Raw genomic sequence first — 20,613 nt, 5'->3', positions numbered from 1 at the left:
TTTACTTGTTCATTTTACTTACAGGTTCCCTGAAGAAGGTAACAACACTTAAAATCGATGAAAACCAATTAATTTATTTGCCAGACTCCATAGGAGGGTAGGTATTTCACCTGAATAAAAGGTTGCATTGCCTTTCTGCACACTCTTCTGTAACAGTGGCTCCTCTTTTGAATGTTTTTTACACCTACTTGGTTTACTTTTTCTATATATTAATGTCTTAAAATTGAAAGCAAGTGCTTTCATATCTTACTTCTAGTTCACAGAATGTTTATTACGTATTATTTAATATCAAAAGACCTATGTTCCTCACTCATTAATGCAGCCACCAATTTATAAAAGAAAAATTGAATGTGAAAGGAAACAAGATGTTTAAAAAGGCAGTTAGCTGTCTGAAAGTTTTTGGTTTTTTTTTGACAGTAACATAGCTGTGGTAAATATTGCAAATGATTGAACCAGTATCAAAAAGCTTGTAAAAAGTGAATCTGAATACACACATTTATCTTTTTTTTTTTATATTATAAGGAGAATTTTCACCTGTTAATCAGCAGGATTTTTTAATGTATAATTTGGTGTTCAGCAATTTAATTTAAAACTCTCAAATGACAGCAAAAATAAATGGTTCAGAATTAAGTGCTATACAAATGAAGGGTATTTGTTCCAATTTCTGTTCTCCTTTTATAATTAATGTAGGTTATGTTTTGTTGTCAGAATTTACAAAATACTACACTGCCAAAGTCTTAGGTTCACTGTCTCTAGCTACTTAAATTCTGTTCTTGTTCAGAAACAGCACTCAACTCCTGTTTGGCTATGATCTGTCCCACTCTGAATGTTTTCAGTGCCTTGCGCTAGCACATTTTCATGTAGTACACAAACATTTGATGTTGCTGACCCCCCTGTTTTTACTGAAAGCTCTCTTATGAGGACAGTGTAAAGGAGATTTTTTTAAAAAAAAAAAAAAAAAAAAAAAAAAAAAAACAAACAAACAAAAAAACACCAAACAAAAAAAAACCACACACCCAAACACAGTTTAGGCAATTAACAAAGGATTTCTCTTGGATTTGAATTCCCTTGGGTTTGAGTTTTACTTTGAATTTAATTTGAGATTTGTAATTGATAATGGTATTAACTTCATTTAAACTTAAAGTATTCAATTAATGTTGGATGATTTAACCTGTATAGAGGAGTAATTATTTTCTTTTTTTTTTTATTCCCCCTTCAGGTTACTATCAGTAGAAGAACTGGACTGTAGTTTCAATGAGATTGAAACATTGCCTTCGTCTGTTGGGCAATTCTCTAACATAAGGACATTTGCTGCAGATCATAACTTTTTAACACAGCTACCATCAGAGGTATGTATTTAGTTACAAAATTAAAATTTTTATGTATCTTAAACTATATAGTCTGTACAACTTTTGGATAAGTTAATAATTCTTAAGTAGATTTTCTGTGTGTATTTTTTAAAGGCAGGTATATACAAATATATAAGCTTTCAGATAATGAAATTCTGAATTTTTTTAAGCAAGTAGTAGTAATTTGTTGCCAGTGTATTGAAACTAAAAGAAGGTTTAACATGTAAGAATAAATCTAATTGTACTTTACAAGCAAAAATAGCTGTAATACTAATTGTTTTAAAATAATAAAAATTTGTGTATTTAGAGTTGTGAAGATGAATTAATTCTCTGGGTTTTTTTTTCAGATTGGAAACTGGAAGCATTTAACAGTGTTGTTTCTGCATTCTAATAAGCTTGAATTTCTTCCTGAAGAAATGGGTGATATGCAGAAATTAAAAGTCATCAATCTGAGTGACAATAGGTTTGTGAATACATTAATTCAAATAGAAGCTGTATAAAATGCAATAGCGTTGCATATATTGGTTTGTACCTGATGTCTATCCCCCAAATGTAAGTAGAGGTATTGTTATGAATATATTATGCTATCTTTCCTGATCTCACCCAGAGCTTAGAAGCTGACTGAGATGCATGTATTTAATGTATTATTGTTGTATTCTAGATCTTGCAGTTCTATTGTATTAAGCTGTATTTATTTTAATGACTTAAGCACATGCATTGAAGCACAGCTTCAAAACATTGATGATTGTTAGCATGTATTTTTCTAGAGAATTAGTTTAGTTATTTTCATGAAATTTTGATTCTTACTTAAAAATCAATAGCTTCCTGTATTGCATATGGAGGACACAAAACAGTACCACAATATATTGTAAAACACTTGAGTGTGCTGGAGAAGGGGGGAAAAAAAGAGTTGTGTTTTATTAGAGCTGGTCATTTAAAAACTGATAGAACATTTCTCTTTTGGGAATTGCCAATTTGTAGAATTTCAGTGTATTGGGAGAGATAAGTCTGAGCTCTCCATCCTGTTCTGCCAATCCAGCTTTTCTGTACTCCATCTATAGCCTGATTTATCCATTAATGCCACAGCTTTCATTTACCAGGACAGCCCCCTTCCCATACATGTTTCTTGGGGAAAACCACACTTTTTTCAGGTGTAGCACTTTTTTCTTAATTGGAGGGCATGTGTGTTGAAAGATAAAATTGCTGAGGATTCAGATTAAAGTATGAAAATAGCCTTGATTTTAAGTTGGTTACACACAATGCCAATGATTGTCTTCAAAATTGTATTCAAGTTGCTGAACTGAGTTAAATTCAAGTTACGTTGTCTCATTTTTTTAACCTGCTTGCTAAACTGGGTGGAAATGTAGGGTTGTTTTTTTTTTTTTAGTTCTGGGTATAGCTTTGAATCTAAAATAAAAGCTGTTGCCTTTCAACTGTCAATAGTTTATTCATTTAACTATATCTGTAAATGTCTCTTTTTAAGTGTTTTACAGACTAATGCAACAATGTTTCTTCACAGTATTGATAAGTGTACTTACATAAACTCTTGTTGTGATTTACAGACTGAAGAATTTGCCATTTACCTTTACAAAACTGCAACAACTCACTGCTATGTGGCTATCAGACAATCAGGTTAAGTTTTTAAAAATTAAAAATAATGATGTTGACTTTGTACTTGTCAGTTCCATTAGGAATAAAGCGATCTGTTAAATAATGAGACATGGTACTGTGTATATACATCAATACTTCCTTGACATTATTATTGTGTGCAATTTAACAGATGTTGGTTTCTTGTTTTTTCTTAATTCAGGCTTGTTTACACAGGAAAGGTAGTGCTTGATAAGCTAGTACTTGAATGTGTAGCATGCTGTTTCTTCCACAGATAGACTGTTGGGGAAACTTAGCATGTGTTTTTTTCTGTGCTGGGTTTCTTGTCCCACCTTTGAACTCTGACTATCCAAGTTTGAGAAGTAACTCATGGGCTTGTGGCTTGTATTTTTTCTGTGTATTGAAGCCCTCTGTACTATGCTGATTTCCTGAACGGCATTAAGGTGTACAGAGCTGCCAGAAATCCACTAGCCTCAGGTGTAGTATAATGAAAGCACTTTTCCCAATACAGTAATTTCAAGAATCCCCTGCCCTTTTTTTTGTAAGGGGTGGGGGATATTCAATGTGGTGTCAGTATAAAAAACTGAGTACAAAATTTTTCTCTATATATGATTTTCCACAGCTTTAAATGGCTAAATATATCTGTGTATTCCACATCAGCCTCCTTTGGGACAGTAGTAAGTCCTAGCAAGAAACTGGGTTACTCTTAGAATATCCAGTGTTTGCTCTTCTATTAAAGCTGTTACTGAGTTTCAGTTCTCAAAGCCAGTCGTCAATCGAAGACAGACATGTTAATAACTTCTTTTTCTGAAAATTATTCAGAGGAGAAATGGTTTAATACAAGGCAGAGTAATCTTCAAAGTAATGGGACAGGCATGCTCTGTGATAATGTAGATCATATTTACTTTTTACACATATATATTCTCATAACATACCCTTCCTTCATTTGCTTCTTAGTCTAAACCACTTATCCCTCTTCAAAAAGAAGCTGACCCTGACACACAGAAAACAGTGCTTACTAATTACATGTTCCCCCAGCAACCAAGGACTGAGGATGGTAAGAATTTCTGAAATACCCTGTCAGAATGATCACTTTTGATAATAATAATGGGAAGACAGTCCAGCTAACACGATTTTCACAAGTTTACTTCAAACTTCGAAGTAATGAAGAGTTACATCTGAAGAATGAGAACAGTAACTTAAAAATGTGAGCCATGTATTAGTAAATCCTAGGTGAAACTATTCCAGTTGGAAGTGTGCATGTATGGGGAGCGAGGTGAGGAGTGGACTGGTGGGATCACGTTCTTTGGTTGCCGCTTCCCTGTGTGACACCCTGTTTCATTCTGGCAGAGCTTAATGGTTTGGGTTGCAATTCTCCTTGCCAGGTGTCTGCTTCAGACTGACTATTTTAACAAGCTGTTAGACAAAATGTTTAATCTTATTATTGATATGTATTTTTTGAAAAGTACATAGCATTCTGTATTTTTTTAAAGAAGAAAAAAAAAATCAGTCCAGAAAAAACACATTTTACTCACATGTAGTTCAAACTGTTTTTATAAAAGGTTAGGCCTAGAACAGTAAGACCTCACCAGAAAGTTATTTCTGCACACTTGTGAAATATTTAGGAAAATGAGTAACATTCCATGAGTAATCCCATCACGAATTAGGGAAAAAGTCAAGTGTCTATATTTCTTCACTTTCCTTCCCCTGTGGGCAAAATGAAAAAGCTTGTGCTTCTTTAACAGAAATGGAAGGGCAGATATCAATGGGTATCATTGAAAATTGACAAGTGGCAACATTTTCTGTTATATGGCACAAGTGTCTAGTAAACTGAGTAACAAAAAATATTTGCAAAACCAGTAAATTTTACATCACTTTTTACATTAGATAATGTATGTGCAATACATCTGATAAAATCTTAAAGGTGCAGGAGCAGGCTGTCCCCATGTGCCGAAACATGAGCTGGCAGGAAAGAAGACAGGCCTGGCTGAACAGAGAGCTTTGGCTGGAACTCAGGGAAAGAAAGGAGAGTTTATGAGCTTTGGAAGAAGGGGCAGGCCACTCAGGAGGACTATAAGGATGGTGTGAGGCTGTGCAGGGAGAAAACTAGAAGGGCCAAAGCCCAGCTAGAACTTAATCTGGCCACTGCTGTAAAAGTAAATTAAAAAAGTTTCTACATATACATTAGCCACAAGAGGAGGGCTAAGGAGAATCTCCATCCTTTATTGGATGTGGGAGGAAACATAGTGACAAAGGATGAGGAAAAGGTTGAGGTGCTTAATGCCTTCTTTGCCTCAGTCTTTAGTAGTAAGACCAGTTGTTCTCCAGGTACCCAGCCCTCTGAGCTGGAAGACAGGGACAGGGAGCAGAGTGAAGCCCCCATAATCCAAGGGGAAATGGTTAGAGACCTGCTATGCCACTTAGACATGCATAAGTCTATGGGGCCAGATAGAATCCACCCAAGGGTACTGAGGGAGCTGGCAGAAGTGCTGACCAAGCCACTTTCCATCATTTAGCAGCAGTCCTGGTTAACCAAGGAGGTCCCAGGTGACTGGAGGTTAGCAAATGTGATGCCCATCTACAAGAAGGGCTGGAAGGAACATCCAGGGAACTACAGTCCTGTCAGTCTGACCTCGGTGCTAGGGAAGGTTATGGAGCAGATCATCTTGAGTGCCATCACAAGGCACATACAGGACAACCAGGTGATCAGGCCCAGTCAGCATGGGTTTATGAAAGGCAGGTCCTTCTTGACTAACCTGATCTCCTTCTTTGACAAGGTGACCCGCTTACTGGGTGAGGGAAAGTCTGTGGATGTTGTCTACCTGGACTTTAGTAAAGCCTTTGACACTGTCTCCCACAGCATTCTCCTGGAGAAACTGACTGCTCATGGCTTGGATGGGCATATGCTTTGCTGGGTAAAAAACTGGCTGGATGGCCAGGCCCAAAGAGTTGTGGTGAATGGAGTTAAATCCAGCTGGCAGCTGGTCACAAGTGGTGTTCCCCAGGGCTCAGTATTGGGGCCAGGTCTGTTTAATATCTTTATCAATGATCTGGATGAGGGGATTGAGTGCACCATCAGTAAGTTTGCAGATGACACCAAGTTGGGTGGGAGTGTTGATCTGCGGGAGGGTAGGAAGGCTCTACAGAGGGATCTGCACAGGTTGGATCGATGGGCCGAGGCCAACTGTATGAGGTTCAACAAGGCTAAGTGTCAGGTCCTGCACTTGGGGCACGACCACCCCGTGCAACACTACAGACTTGGGGAAGAGTGGCTGGAAAGCTGCCTGGTGGAAAAGGACCTAGGGGTGTTGGTCCATGGCTGGCTGAATATGAGCCAGCAGTGTGCCCAGGTGGCCAAGAAGGCCAACAGCATCCTGGCTTGTATCAGAAATAGTGTGGCCAGCAGGACTAGGGAAGTGATTGTCCCCCTGTACTCGGCACTGGTGAGGCCACACCTCAAATACTGTGTTCAGGTTTGGGCCCCTCACTACAAGACAGACATTGAGGTGCTGGAGAGAGTCCAGAGAAGGGCAGTGAAGCTGGTGAAGGGTCTAGAGAACAAGGCTTATGAGGAGCAGCTGAGGGAACTGGGGTTGTTTAGCCTGGAGAAAAGGAGGCTGAGGGGCGACCTCATTGCTGTCTACAAGTACCTGAAAGGAGGTTGTAGCGAGGAGGGTGCTAGTCTGTTCTTCCAGGTAACAAGTGATAGAACGAGAGGAAATGGCCTCAAGTTGTGCCAGGGGAGGTTTAGATTGGATATCAGGAACCATTTCTTCACTGAAAGGATTATCAAGCATTGGAACAGGCTGCCCAGGGAAGGGGTGGAGTCACCATCCCTGGAGGTATTTAAAACATGTGTAGATGTGTTGCTTAGGGACATGGTTTAGTGGTGGACTTGGTAGTGTTAGGTTTATGGTTGGACTTGATGATCTTAAAGGTCTTTTCCAACCAAAATGATTCTATGATTCTATGAATATGAACAGTCTTGGCATTGCTAGTGAATTATATAGGTTTGTTGGGGTGGTGGTGACAGATTTTATCAGACTATTTGGCATGCTAAAGTAGAACCTGGCTAATGTAAGATAAGGCATGGAGACATGCTAGAATAAGAGGCAGTGGGTAACCAAAAGATTTTATTTTTTTTTCTCTTGTAAGTTCTGTCAATGAAGCTGAAGATAGTTCCTGAAATCATTCTCTCCCTTTGAGCTTTACTTTACCACAGTGGAGAGGTTTCTGTACATGAGGAAAGGACTGGTTGTTTGGCTTAAGCTGAGAGAACACATCACTGTGAAGCATTCATTCCAAACAGAAGGTTTAAAGTTGAAAAAATAACATTTTTAAACTTCAAAATTCACAAAATTCTTTAGAAAGTTCTTTTTTTTTGTGCAGGAACTGTTTCAGCAATAGTGAAGTCTATTAGAATATTTTTCAGATGTGTTAAAAAGTAAGATAAAGCATGGAGACATGCTAGAATAAGAGACAGTGGGTAACCAAAAGATTTTATGTTTTTTCTCTTGTAAAGTTCTGCAAGTAATACTTCGTAAACCTCCTGTTATTTATATAACTTCTGCAAAAATCATGTGTTTACCTTAATTTTTAGGTGCTTTTGCTTTTTTCAGGATTAGTAATAATGCAGGTTTTTCTCAGTAAGTAATTTTTATTCTTCCTTTTTTCTTTAATTTTCATTAAGTGAATTCAGGTGAATGCTCTTATACGTGCTTACTGAGAAAACCTCACTGAAGTCATGCTATATAAATCTATTTAAGTATCATTTTTTTTACATATAAAATACTTGTTTTCATATTTATACATATATATTAATAAAAATACTTTGCAGCAGAGTTCTGCTGAAAATTTGCAACTGTGAGTGTTCAGACTAGTATACAGCTGTGTGTATGAAATATTTTTTTATTTTACAGTTAGGGATTTTACTTTTATGAAAATAAAGCCAAGTTCATAAAGCAGTAGCAGCGCAGCTAGTCATCAATTTATGGTGCTGCTAGTCTCTTATCTTTTAAGAATACATAGAAAAAAACACCAATCCCATCCAAGAAAAAGAAAAAGAGGATTTTTATTTTGCATGATGTATCCTATTCTTACGAGAGTCTTTTTATTATTATTTAGTTATGTTCATATCTGATAATGAAAGTTTCAATCCATCTTTGTGGGAGGAACAGAGGAAACAGCGTGCTCACGTGGCATTTGACTGTGATGAAGACAAAGATGAGAGAGAGGCACCGCCTCAGGTTAGTATTGAATTTATTTTTTAATACTTAGGGCTTCACTCCCTCTCCTCCTCCCTGTACCCCCAAATCCCATCCTTTTCCTTACTCTGGCTGTGGATTTCACTCTGCTGAAGAAATCAAGTCTTCAGTTATCAATTTAAGAGTACCTAACAGGATGAAACACTTCCCGCCCCCAATCATTTAAAGTAGAGCACAAGGGGAAAATCTCAGTTGATACAAGGCAATGTAGGGCATAACTAGGAGACTACTGGACTGATGGTGCTGTGGGGAAGAATAATGGGGAAACAATGATTAATCCTGATGTTCCTTTAAGTAAATTACAGTTGTAATAATTCTTCCTACTTGCAATCAGTGGACAAATTAAAAAAAAAAAAAAAGTTTTGTAATCTTCCTAAATTGTATAAACTTAAATCTGAGTTAATCCAGTGTATTGGGTTTGCATGGCAAGGTTTTTGTAGCGGGGGGGCTACAGGGGTGGCTTCTGTGAGAAGCTGCTAGAAGCTTCCCCTGTGTCCGATACAGCCAGTGCCAGCCGGGTCCAAGACGGACCCACCACTGGCCAAAGCTGAGCCAGTCAGTGATGGTGGTAGTGCCTCTGTGATAACATATTTAAGAGAGAGGAAAAAGAAAACAAACAAAAACAAACCTGCGCAACACCAGTAGCAGCCAGAAGAGAGGAGTGAGAGTATGTGAGAGAAACAACTCTGCAGACACCAAGGTCAGTGAAGAAGGAGGGGGAGGAGGTGTTCCAGACCAGAGCAGAGATTCCCCTGCAGCCCATGGTAAAGACCTTGGTGAGGCAGTTTGACCCCCTGCAGCCCATGGAAGGCCCCACACTGGAGCAGGTGACCCTGTGGGAAGCCCACACTGGAGCAGGCTCCTGGCAGGACCCTGGGACCCTGTGGAGAGAGGAGCCCACGCTGGAGGAAGTTTGCTGGCAGGACTGGGGACCCACGTTGGAGCAGTCCATTCCTGAAGGACTGCACTCTGTGGAAAGGACCCATGCTGGAGCAGTTCGTGAAGAACTGCAGCCTGTGGGAAGAACTCACATTGGATAAGTTCATGGAGAGCTGTCTCCCATGGGAGGGACCCCACGCTGGAGCAGGGGAAGAGTGTGAGGAATCCTCCCTCTGAGGAGTAAGGAGCAGCAGAGATGACATGTGATGAACTGACTGCAACCCCCATTCCCTGTCCCCCTGCACCACTCAGGGGGAGGAGGTAGAGAAAGTGTGGTCCCTCTCTGGAAGGAAACGTGAGACCTGGTTACCTGGGATATGGAGAAGGCTGAGGTACTCAGTGATTTTTTTGCCTCAGTCTTCACCGGCAAGTGCTCTAGCCTCACCACCCAAGTCGCAGAAGGCAGAGGCAGGGACTGGAAGGATGAAGAACCGCCCACTGTAGGAGAAGATCAGGTTCGAGACCATCTAAGGAGCCTGAAGGTGCACAAATACATGGGGCCTGATGAGGTGCATCCGGAGGTCCTGAGGGAACTGGAGGATGAAGTTGCTAAGCAGCTATCCATCATTTTTGAGAAGTCGTGGCAGTCTGGTGAAGTTCCCACTGACATAACCCCCATCTTCAAGAAGGGAAAAAAGGAAGACCCAGGGAACTACAGGCCAGTCAGTCTCACCTCTATGCCTGGCAAGATCATGAAGCAAATCCTCCTGGAAACTATGCTAAGGCACATGGAAATCAAGGAGGTGATTGGTGACAGCCAACATGGCTTCACTAAGGGCAAATTGTGCCTGGCAAACTTGATGGCCTTCTACGATGAGGTTACAGCACTGGTGGATAGGGGAAGAGAGACTGATGTCATCTACCTGGACTTGTGCAAAGCATTTGACACTGTCCCGCACGACATCCTTGTCTCTGAATTGGAGAGACATGGACTTGACGGATGGACCACTTGGTGGATAAGGAATTGGCTGGATGATTGCACTCAAAAAGTTATGATCAACGGCTCGATGTCCAAGTGGAGACCAGTGACGAGTGGCGTTCCTCAGGGGTCGGTATTGGGGCTGACGCTGTTTAACATCTTTGTCGGCTGTGGCAACTAACGGCACGGACTCCGAATCATGTCAGCATGCGGAGACTTTTATTCTGTGGCGCAACCACCTTTCATACACACCTTCAGTACCTTCCCAACCAATCAGGTCTTCCCATCCCACATGCGCAAACAGGCCATCAAAACCAGCTGGACCCTTTCAGCCAAGCTCAGTGCAGACTTCTGCGTAAACACTAACTCAGCTTCTCTTAATCTATTGCTCCCAAGGTCATCCTCCCACCAGGGTAATCAGCTCCTTGGTGCTTTCCATCTGAGCTCCGTTTTAACTCTTGTAATGCCACAGTCAGCGACATGGACAGTGGGATTGAGTGCGCCCTCAGCAAGTTTGCCGACGACAGCAAGCTGTGCGGTGCGGTCGACACGCTGGAGGGAAGGGATGCCATCCAGAGGGACCTAGACGGGCTTGAGAGCTGGGCCTGTGTGAACCGCATGAAGTTCAACAAGGCCAATTGCAAGGTCCTGCACGTGGTTCTGGGCAATCCGAAGCACAAATACAGGCTGGGTGGAGAATGGATTGAGAGCAGCCCTGAGGAGAAGGACTTGGGGGTGATGGCTGATGAGAAGCTCAACAAGAGCCGGCAATGTGTGCTTGCAGCCCAGAAGGCCAACCGTATCCTGGGCTGCATCAAGTGTGACCAGCAGGTCGAGGGAGGTGATTCTGCCCCTCTACTCTGCTCTCATGAGACCCCACCTAGAGTACTGTGTCCATCTCTGGGGCCCCCAACATAAGAAGGACATGGAGCTGTTGGAATGAGTCCAGAGGAGGGCCAAGAAGATGATCAGAGGGCTGGAGCACCTCTCCTATGAAGAGAGGCTGAGAGAGTTGGGGCTGTTCAGCCTGGAGAAGAGAAGGCTCCGGGGAGACCTCATAGCAGCCTTCCAGTACCTGAAGGGGGCCTACAGGAAAGCGGGAGAGGGACTTTTTACAAGGGCATGTAGTGATAAGACGAGGGGTAATGGTTTAAACTGAAAGAGGGGAGATTTAGATTAGATATTAGAAAGAAATTCTTTACTGTGAGGGTAGTGAGACACTGGCACAGATTGCCCAGAGAAGCTGTGGATGCCCCCTCCCTGGCAGTGTTTAAGGCCAGATTGGATGAGGCTTTGAGCAACCTGGTCTAGTGGAAGGTGTCCCCGGCCATGGCAAAAGGGGGTTTGGAACTAGATGTTCTTTAAGGTCCCTTCCAACCCAAACCATTCTATGATTCTGTGAAAATCAGGCGTAAAGTTGAGCCCAAGAAGAAGGGAGGGGTTGGGGAAAGGTGTTTTAAGATTTAGTTTTTATTTCTCATTATCCTACTCTGATTTGATAGGGAAATTATTTTAATTTATTACCGAAGTCGAGTATGTTTTTCCCATGATGGTAATTGCTAAGTGGTCTTGTTCCATGAATCTTTCATTATATTTTTCTCTCCCCTGTCCAGTTGAGGAGGAGGAGTGATAGAGCAGCTTTGGTGGGCACCTGGCATCCAGCCAGGGTCAACCCACCACATCCAGGTATAGTCGAACAGAGAAGTAGAGATCCTGGATTGCTCTGCTGAGTGTTTTGTCCTAATTCATTCTTTTAAAACTGATGTTTTAATTATAGCATTTAATTAAATTCAGAATATTATTGCTTTTTGTTACACAGGAAGGCAACCTGAAGAGATATCCAACTCCGTATCCTGATGAACTGAAGAATATGGTTAAAACAGTCCAAACAATTGTACATAGGCTAAAGGATGAAGAATCTACTGAAGATATTGCCAAGGAGTCAAAACGAGAAGGCCAGACAGTTTCTGTAAAAGATGTAGGGGTAAAGGTTAGATATAATATTCTCTTCTGACTTTGCAAGAACTTCCAAAGATCTAGAGTGTCATTGATTCCTTTTAATTATCTTCTTTCTCAGCATTAGTGCTTTAGCAGGAAGAAATGTCAAAGAACAGAACTTACCTCTTCACCATCTGAAGAAGTCTGTAATAAACATCTGTTTTGCAGTAGCAGTTTTCCTCTGACGCTAAGAACAAGGGAAGAACTTGATTTTCAGGCAAATACAAACTATGGATGTGTTAAGAAGCTGTCTGCTTCGTTTTCTGGAGGATGGCATCCTCCTTTATCCGCCAGACTTCACAATGAAAATCAGGATAATCTCTAAGGATCTTAACACTGCACTCGTGACTGAAGGTTTTGCACGATAAGTTGGGAAGGCAATTGTAGCAAGCTGGCATGGGAATCACTAACAGGTTGATGTAGCGTGATAGGACTACTGTTTGGTGCTGACATGTCTCACTGTAGATGTTCTTGGCCTTTTTTTATTTAACTGGAAATTTAATGGTACAAATTGACCCCAATAAGGAGGAGAGTCAAACTGATTGGCAAAGGTAGGGACTGTACCTCAGTAATCTGCAGAGATTTCTCTTGACCTGGTGCATTTCATACTTTATCATTTCAAAGCTCAGATTTTCCCTTCCATAGTTTCCCAAAATATATAATGTTAACTCTAACTCTCATATGTTACTGAAAACCTTTCAGGATGTTTTTTCTGCTAATGTTCTTAATCCTGTAGACTTCAGAAATTGCTTCAATAAAGAACAAAGCAGATGAGAGAAAGCGATATTCAGCAGGAAGCTCTGTGCAGAAGCCTACTGAACTAGAAGCTGAGCACATCACTGCAAATTCACAGATGACTACACTTAAAACCTTGCAGAACACGAAAACAATTGTCAACCATGAAGATGTGCTCAAGGTATGGCATTGCGATGAACATCATAGCAGTCAAAGAATTGTGCTGGTGTTGTATTGAATTTGTTACTCCGAGAGATTAAAATTTATGTTAATAGAAAATCGCCATCCATGTGCTGTAAGTACAGATGGTTTGTAATGCAATATTTTCCTCACTTCAGACTATATTAAGTAAAAGTTGAAATTGCTAATAAAAAGTTCATAATGAAAGATATATATATTTAAAGAAAAATAAAGCAAACTCAATTAAAAGTTGACCTAAGTATCAAACTGTGAAAAGACTTAGGATTTTCCAGTTTTTGCTTGATTGTCAGTTGTTCAGTAAACAATTGATTATAATTGTCACTGAAATGTCAGTATATCTGATTTGTGGGAGAAATCAAAAACTTTTATATCTAAGTGACTCTGCACATTCATTTAGAATGAAAAGTAAAAGCTGGGTTTAAAAAAAACTGTATTCCTCTGTATTTATTAGTGAACTGTCATGAATATGACTGAAATTGTATCTACTCCTCATGAAGAGTCAGATTAACTTCTGAACTCTTTGTACGTCTGTGTGACAAAAACCATGTCTTTGATTTTTATTTAGAATCACAGAATGTTAGGGATTGGAAGGGACCTCGAAAGATCATCTAGTCCAATCCCCCTGCTGGAGCAGGATTAACTAGATCACGTCACACAGGAACGCGTCCAGGCGGGTTTTGAATGTCTCCAGAGAAGGAGACTCCACAACCTCTCTGGGCAGCCTGTTCCAGTGTTTGGTTACCCTCACCGTAAAGAAGTTTTTCCTCATATTTATGTGGAACCTCCTGTGTTCCAGCTTGCACCCATTGCCCCTTGTCCTGTCAATGGATGTCACTGAGAAGAGCCTGGCTCCATCCTCATGACACTTGCCCTTTACATATTTATAAACATTAATGAGGTCACCCCTCAGTCTCCTCCAATGAATGGATGTGTTTCAGATTTATGACAAACTTTGGAATTTGTCACTTCATCAGTTGCCAATCACAACCTGTAAAATGCTTTTTTTCATAATTTCATGAGCAGATTATTTTTGCCTGTGTTGTGTAAGTAGTGGAACATATGTGTATCATGCTTTTGCTGAAGAGGCTTTGTGACAAGCAGTTGTGGCTGTTGCTGGCTCTTTCCCCACTAGCGTGTTCCTGCTTCTACATCCTTTCTGAAAATATTGGTTTTGACATTTTTCTTTAGTTTAAATATATAATTTCAGAAAATCATATTAGTTGTCTAATGATGATAGTGACAACAATTCTTTGAAGCTGGCTGTATGCCAGTAAGTAAATGAGGCAGCAGTGCATAGTCAATCAGGGATACTGAATTCCTTACTTCCATGTAATAATCTGATGGTAACTGTTGCAGTTGAATCCAGATATCTAAACTTTGCATGCATAGAAGTTTGTGGGGTTTTTTTCATTTCAACATTGATTATACTTGTTGTATGTTACATTCAAGGGGAAAGCCAGTGTTGTAGAGGCAGTGAAGAGGTGGTTTGTTCTGATTGCAGAGAAACAGATGGATTTTTTTAATTAAGATTATCATACATTGTTTGCTATATCTCAGTCAGGTTTGTCCGTCCTTCAGTCCAAAGAACTGACCAGGTAGTTAGTATCATGGGAAAGATGGTGCTCCAGTAGGTTCTACACATTAAATGTTCTGAAACTAGTAAGAAAAAGTGAACATTGACAGACTATTTTTGCAATCTGTGACATAAATTTTTTGTAGCATTTGAAAGAGGAAGCATGCTTACTAGAAAGAAGTTTCTACTTTAGGGAAAGAAGACTTTCCCTTCAAAATATTACTGAAAACAATTGTTTTTTGAAGATGATAGGGATATAGGCCTGGCAGTAGGATACTGAATCAGTCGCGTGGCTGCTCTTGCAGCAGCTTTGTCAGTTAATCTTTCATAAGTGCACTGAGCTCCATCTTATAGTTAGGAACTAGTGATTTCTAGCTGAAATGTGTTCAGCATCACTTTATTTTTCTGCTATTATTGTTCTTGAAGATAAATAACTTCTGTTCCTTTTGGAATTTACCCCCAGTGTAAACTTAAAGGTATCAACCAAACCTACACTTGCTCTTTTTTTTTGCTAGACTAGGCAAGCCAAGGTCATTCAGTCTTTTATCACAGCATAGCTCTCCATTCCTAAGATTGGCTTGGTAATGCTACTCTGTAGCTGTTTCATTTTGAGCTCTTTTCTGCAAAACCAATACCCAGCTAGTCTGTCTGGGGTGTTCGCTGGTTCAGTGATAACTTTGACTTGAACTCAACTGGAGGTTCTCTGCAGTGATGGAACAGAGGCTGCATCTGCTCGCTCAGAGTAGGTTCTTGCAGCTGAAGTTAGTACCAGTTTGACTGTTCATCAGTGACAATGCAAGTCTGCCTATGCTGCTGCTTAAAGATAAGTCAGTGGCAAATATTACTAAATTCAATTGACTTGCACTACAAATGCACTACACAGTTGCTGTTATGCTTATGTTGCTTGTTTATCTTTTTCCCCTTTATTGTTCATTGGGTCCCAGTTTAGATAGCATTTACTTAACTTTTCAAGCACTTCTTTAAAATGCACAGCATAATAAAGCTGGTTTTCCTTTAGCAGGAATCAGAAGAACTCTCCTCTGATGAAGAGATGAAAATGGCAGAAATGCGACCACCGCTCATAGAAACCTCCATAAATCAACCAAAAGTGGTAGCTCTTAGCAATAACAAAAAAGGTTAGATACCATTAAAAAAACAATAGAAGTGGTGTGCGATTCTAATAATTTCATGACTCAAAATGGCTAGTTTTTCCAATTGAATTATGTAAAAGTAGATTTTTGTATTTTAAGATAGATGATCAATTCTCTAGTTAAGTAATGAAAGCAGAAAAAAAATCTGCATTGGCTTATATTTGATTCTGTGGTAGATAAAGCTGTGTTCACATCCTAATTTTCTTGATTCTTGTCATTAGTTTAAAAGCAGAGAGGGAAAGGAGATGCTTGTATTTTGGGGGACCGTTAGCTTGAACACACTCTTGATTAGTTTAAGAAAAGGATTGCAGAAAGTGGTATTTACCTTGGAAATATTCCATATTCCCCCCACCCCCTCAATTTTGTGGACTATTGCTGCTTTTGGCAGCAATATCACTTGTTTAAATTTCTCAGAGAAGCTGTGCTCTCTTCCTGAGGTTTAAGAATAAACTTCTCTTGTGGCAACTCCTTCTCCAGAGTCACTTTACTCTTATTTTTTTCTTTCATCTCACAGGAAACTTCAGAACATTGTTTTTGTTAACTAAGTTTTATATTCTCTGAAAGATAATTTCAGTCTGGATAACCATTTCCTTAAGAGTAAGGATTCAGAGAAAACAAAATTTAACAGTTGAAGAGCAAATTGTATTTTGCTTCATATGATATCCTAGTCCAGTACTTTCCAGGACAAAAGGATTTTCTGGCCATTACATCTAAAAGGGTAAGATTTAGTGAGGATGAAGGAAAATGACACAGGTAGCAAGAAGAATCTGCTGAGGATCACATGTGGGTGAAAAGACTGATGTTTATCAATGCTGTATTTGGGTTTTTATGCCTAGCTAAAGTACTAAGTCAAAATTTCTTTCTTGTCTCTGGAGATAGAAATTAGTTTCACAAAATTTATGCTTTTGGCACCTGTAACCGTTTCTTGAAGTAACAATTTAAATGTATTTCTTTGTACACTTATGTTTGCCCATGTTAAAATCATGGCTGGCTTGAAGTCCCGCAGATAAATTATTTTTATATGGATGTAGGATGTAAGTATGCATGCATTATGCAAGAATCAATGTGCACAGGTGTAAATGACTGAAAATATTGTCCTAAGTGATCTGCAAAGCATGGGAATGCGTTGGTTCCAACTCTGCAGGAGAACATTTTTCTTTCCTGTTTTTTATATTTATAAAACTATATAGAGCTCATCCAGTGATCTAGATCTTTACAGACTGTTTGGTCTAATAAATAGCTATTTAACAATGATAGAATGTTCAAAAGCAGGAACTGTGTACACTTTCAAAATCCAGCATGTGAAGCAGTGTACTTAGTATTCATAAGAGCCAATAGACTCATGTAATTCAAAACTTTGGAATCATTGCAAAAACAGAAATATGATTTGATAGATTTTTTTTGGGGAAATATTACATAATGTAGTGCACTAGCTTATGCCAAGGAAACTTAGAATAAAGCAACAAGTTAAATTTCATTAACAGATGAGGGCTGTTTACATTGAGACAAATAAAAAATAGGAACTATTGCCAACAGTCTTTTGTAAGTTTATACAAAGTTTGTAAAGGTGTTAGCTTATATGATAGTTTCCAGTAATAAGTATTACTGAAGAAAAAGATACAATTTCTAAACACTGTAACATACATGTTACAGACATCTGTTTAATAGCCATTTTACTAAATTGGCAAATTTCTATTTCAGATAATTCAAAAGATGCTGATTCTTTATCAGATGAAGCTACCCACAATAGCAATCAAAATAACAGCAACTGTTCCTCTCCTTCTCGAATGTCAGATTCTGTTTCCTTAAATACTGATAGTAGCCAAGATATTTCTTTCTGTTCTCCAGACAAAGAAACACATGCTGCTGTTTTATCCAAGACCAGGTTTGTAAAATACTGTATACCACTGAGCAAATATAATAGAAAAATGTTACTTAATCTTTCATATTACATGTCCATTCCTTTAATTCATTAATGATTCCTTTATCATTCATGAAATAATTTACATTTTAATGTTTTAAAATAATGTAAAATAATGGAATAGTTCTCTTAAAAAAAAAAAAAAAAATAAAAAAAAAAAAAACAACAAACCACCAAACTCAAAACCAACAAAAAAACAGGGGGGCAATAAAATTCAGAGGCCAATTTTAGTATATAAGACATGATTCCCATCTGTTCCATTAATATGGTATAATAATTTCATCCTTAATAATTTGTTTTCCCTGCAAAATACTTTCAATACACCATTTTAAAAGCTGTGTTTTTATTTGCATAATGTTGAAGATCAATTTGTTTACTAACTTGATTATAAAAAGCATTTAGAAACTTATAAAGAATGGACTTACAGGTTGTTCCTCTTTTTGTGGTTCTAGTTAAAAGGTGCCTTTTTTTTTTATTTACCAATAGAAACAAGACATTTGTCCAAAATTGTCATGGAACTTGCAAGTATTTGATAAAAAAAAAGAGTTATTATCGCTTTGTACATTTTGGCACTTTTAAACTGTCTTTAATAATTCCTGTTGAATTTAATTAAACTTCTGAAATCAGAACATGATCACGTAATTGATGACACAAACAAGAGTGGCCAAAATGAGCCCTCTGTATAATATATTTTTGTAATGGTAAGACAGCAAATTATAAATTTGGTTGTATATTGTTCTTTGTCCTGTATTGTTTCTACAGTATGGCTGTGTTGCATGTTAATGATTAATTTTTCTAAAACAATTCTTAAAGGAATATGTTGGTTGCTTTTGGAATTTCTTTTAAGAGCTATCTTTTTTCCAGGCGAGAAAATGAAAATTTGAATAATCTTTTGCAAAATGGAGGTGAATTGAGCATTGCAGTAGAAGAAAAAATAAATGTGCAAGAGAAGGTTACAAATTTGTCTGAATGCAAATTAAGCATTGAAGAAAGATTAGGCCTGATAAGAAAAGGTGTTGATCTAAGCATTCCAACGGAGTCTCACAATTCAGACCGAATAAACATGAATATCAATAAACTGGTTAGTGAAGAGGCAGTGCCAGTTCCTGTAGAAAGGTTACAAACACAAGGAATAGTTTCAGTAAAGAGCTTTTTGAATAACAATATGAAAGAAGAAAGCGAGTACTTGGTAAATGGAAATAAATATCCAATAAATAAAGTAAATGGGCATCCTGATGAAGCAGTACAGCCTCCCAGTAAAGACAAACTAACGAGAAGCACTACAGTTGATGGTGATTCTTCTGCTGAGCTGTCTGTTTCAAGGAGCACTGAAGATTTGTCCCCACAGAGAAGTGGTCCTGTGATGAAATCTCACAGCATCACCAGTATGGACACTGGTCTGAAAATCTACGATGTTGTCAGTGAGAATGGATCTCAACAGCCAAACTCAGTGGTAAAATCAGTATTTGGTAGTGCAGATGGAAAAAACATAGTCCGAAGTAAATCCACTACTCTTCTGTATGATCAGCCTTTGCAGGTTTTTCCTGGGCCATCGTTGTCATCTGATTTAGTATCTTCTACAAAAACTGTGTTCAAGTTTGACTTAAATCACAATCCTGAAGGTGCTAATGCAGTGAGAGAATCAGTGACAAGTGGTGCACAGATGTTCTGCACTCCCCAGTATAATATTCAGTACAGCAGCAGTGCAACAATGAAAGACACCTTGTGGCTCCAGAAACAAAACACCCAAGGCAGCTTGCCTCCTTCACATCTACTTAGGTCTGACAGCACAGAAATCCCTAGCTATATAAAGCATTCTGCCAATATGAATTTACCCAATCATAACAATGTCCGAGCCAGCACTGTGTATAACACTCATCGCCAGATGGCTGGGAGACACACAGATGTGTGGGCTATTCCACTGAATAATAGACTGCTCCTGGGAGCAACCAGACACACTCTTCAAAGGCAGAGCAGTGTATCCTCTACAGCTTCTATAAATGTTGGGGATACTGGACCTTCAAGGTGGGCCTGGGTTCCTGAAGGGGACTATTTAACAGAGAGAGACTTGCATTCAGTGGGAAGAGCTCCACCAGTAATGTCTGGGCAACAGAGACCTCTTTCTGCCAGAACATATAGCACTGATGGTCCAAATATATCCCAACCACAGAGTGCTCAGCCATCAGTGAATGAAATACCAGAAAGAACTATGTCAGTTAGTGACTTTAATTACTCATGGACTAGCCCTTCAAAGAGATCAAACCCAAGGGTTAACTCTGACCACTCTTTATTGGACCCTCCAGGAAAAAGTAAAGTCCCTCATGACTGGAGGGAACAGGTGCTGCGACATATTGAAGCTAAAAAGCTAGAAAAGGTAAAAATAATAACTTTTCAACTTTTCTACTTTTCTGTTACCTGTATATGGAATAAGTTAAATATTCTGTGTTTTGAACTGCTTTTACTTACCAGTGAAAATGTACTTCTGATACTGCCTTAAAAAGGATAAACATGTTTGTGCTGAACATGTCAGAAATAATCAAATGGTAAACTGTAAATGAACTTTTCCCCCAAAGAAAAAAAAAGTCCCTGTTTTTACATCATACTTGCTAGCTTTGTCCTATTTGGAATACATTAAATAATGTCATATTGACCTGCTGGACTGCAAGGCCAGCTCTTTTAAGCCGGGTAATTTTGATTGTTGTTGTAGCATTTTATTCATATTATACTAAAATATTCTCTTACACTTCTTGATCTTTCTGTTTTGCCTTTTTTCCCCTATTTCTACGCTTTAAGAACAAGGAAAAGAAAATCAGTAAAATCTATTTGGAAGTATAGGTCTATAGTTTCAGTTGCTGAAGAATTCAAAAGCCATAACATATATTTGCCTCCAAGCTAATTGTCTTTTGAAGTTGGATATTTGACAGATTGTTGAATGAATATTTATTGCTGTGAGAT

General features: G+C 38.9%; 1 protein-coding gene across 6 annotated transcripts in view; it reads left to right on the top strand.

Moving 5' to 3' along the window:
- The window catches only part of LOC137675698 (erbin-like), a 197,056-nt gene that overhangs the window by 151,663 nt on the left and 24,780 nt on the right, over nucleotides 1–20,613 (top strand). For 3 of the 6 annotated variants that reach the window (XM_068421880.1, XM_068421877.1, XM_068421882.1), the window contains exons 11-21: nucleotides 25–97; nucleotides 1,220–1,349; nucleotides 1,697–1,812; nucleotides 2,912–2,981; nucleotides 3,915–4,014; nucleotides 8,082–8,203; nucleotides 11,899–12,069; nucleotides 12,814–12,993; nucleotides 15,605–15,722; nucleotides 17,439–17,622; nucleotides 18,523–20,032. In XM_068421880.1, coding sequence (XP_068277981.1) covers nucleotides 25–97; nucleotides 1,220–1,349; nucleotides 1,697–1,812; nucleotides 2,912–2,981; nucleotides 3,915–4,014; nucleotides 8,082–8,203; nucleotides 11,899–12,069; nucleotides 12,814–12,993; nucleotides 15,605–15,722; nucleotides 17,439–17,622; nucleotides 18,523–20,032 — 2,774 coding nt within the window. The remainder of the gene's footprint in view (nucleotides 1–24; nucleotides 98–1,219; nucleotides 1,350–1,696; nucleotides 1,813–2,911; nucleotides 2,982–3,914; nucleotides 4,015–8,081; nucleotides 8,204–11,898; nucleotides 12,070–12,813; nucleotides 12,994–15,604; nucleotides 15,723–17,438; nucleotides 17,623–18,522; nucleotides 20,033–20,613) is intronic. The other 3 variants (XM_068421881.1, XM_068421878.1, XM_068421879.1) reach the window with 2 other exon arrangements.

Source organism: Nyctibius grandis, chromosome W (genome assembly GCF_013368605.1).
Source record: "Nyctibius grandis isolate bNycGra1 chromosome W, bNycGra1.pri, whole genome shotgun sequence".
NCBI classification, from domain to species: Eukaryota; Metazoa; Chordata; class Aves; order Nyctibiiformes; family Nyctibiidae; genus Nyctibius; species Nyctibius grandis.
The sequence above is the reverse complement of the archived record's forward strand: the minus strand, read 5'-3'. Positions and strand labels throughout refer to the sequence as shown.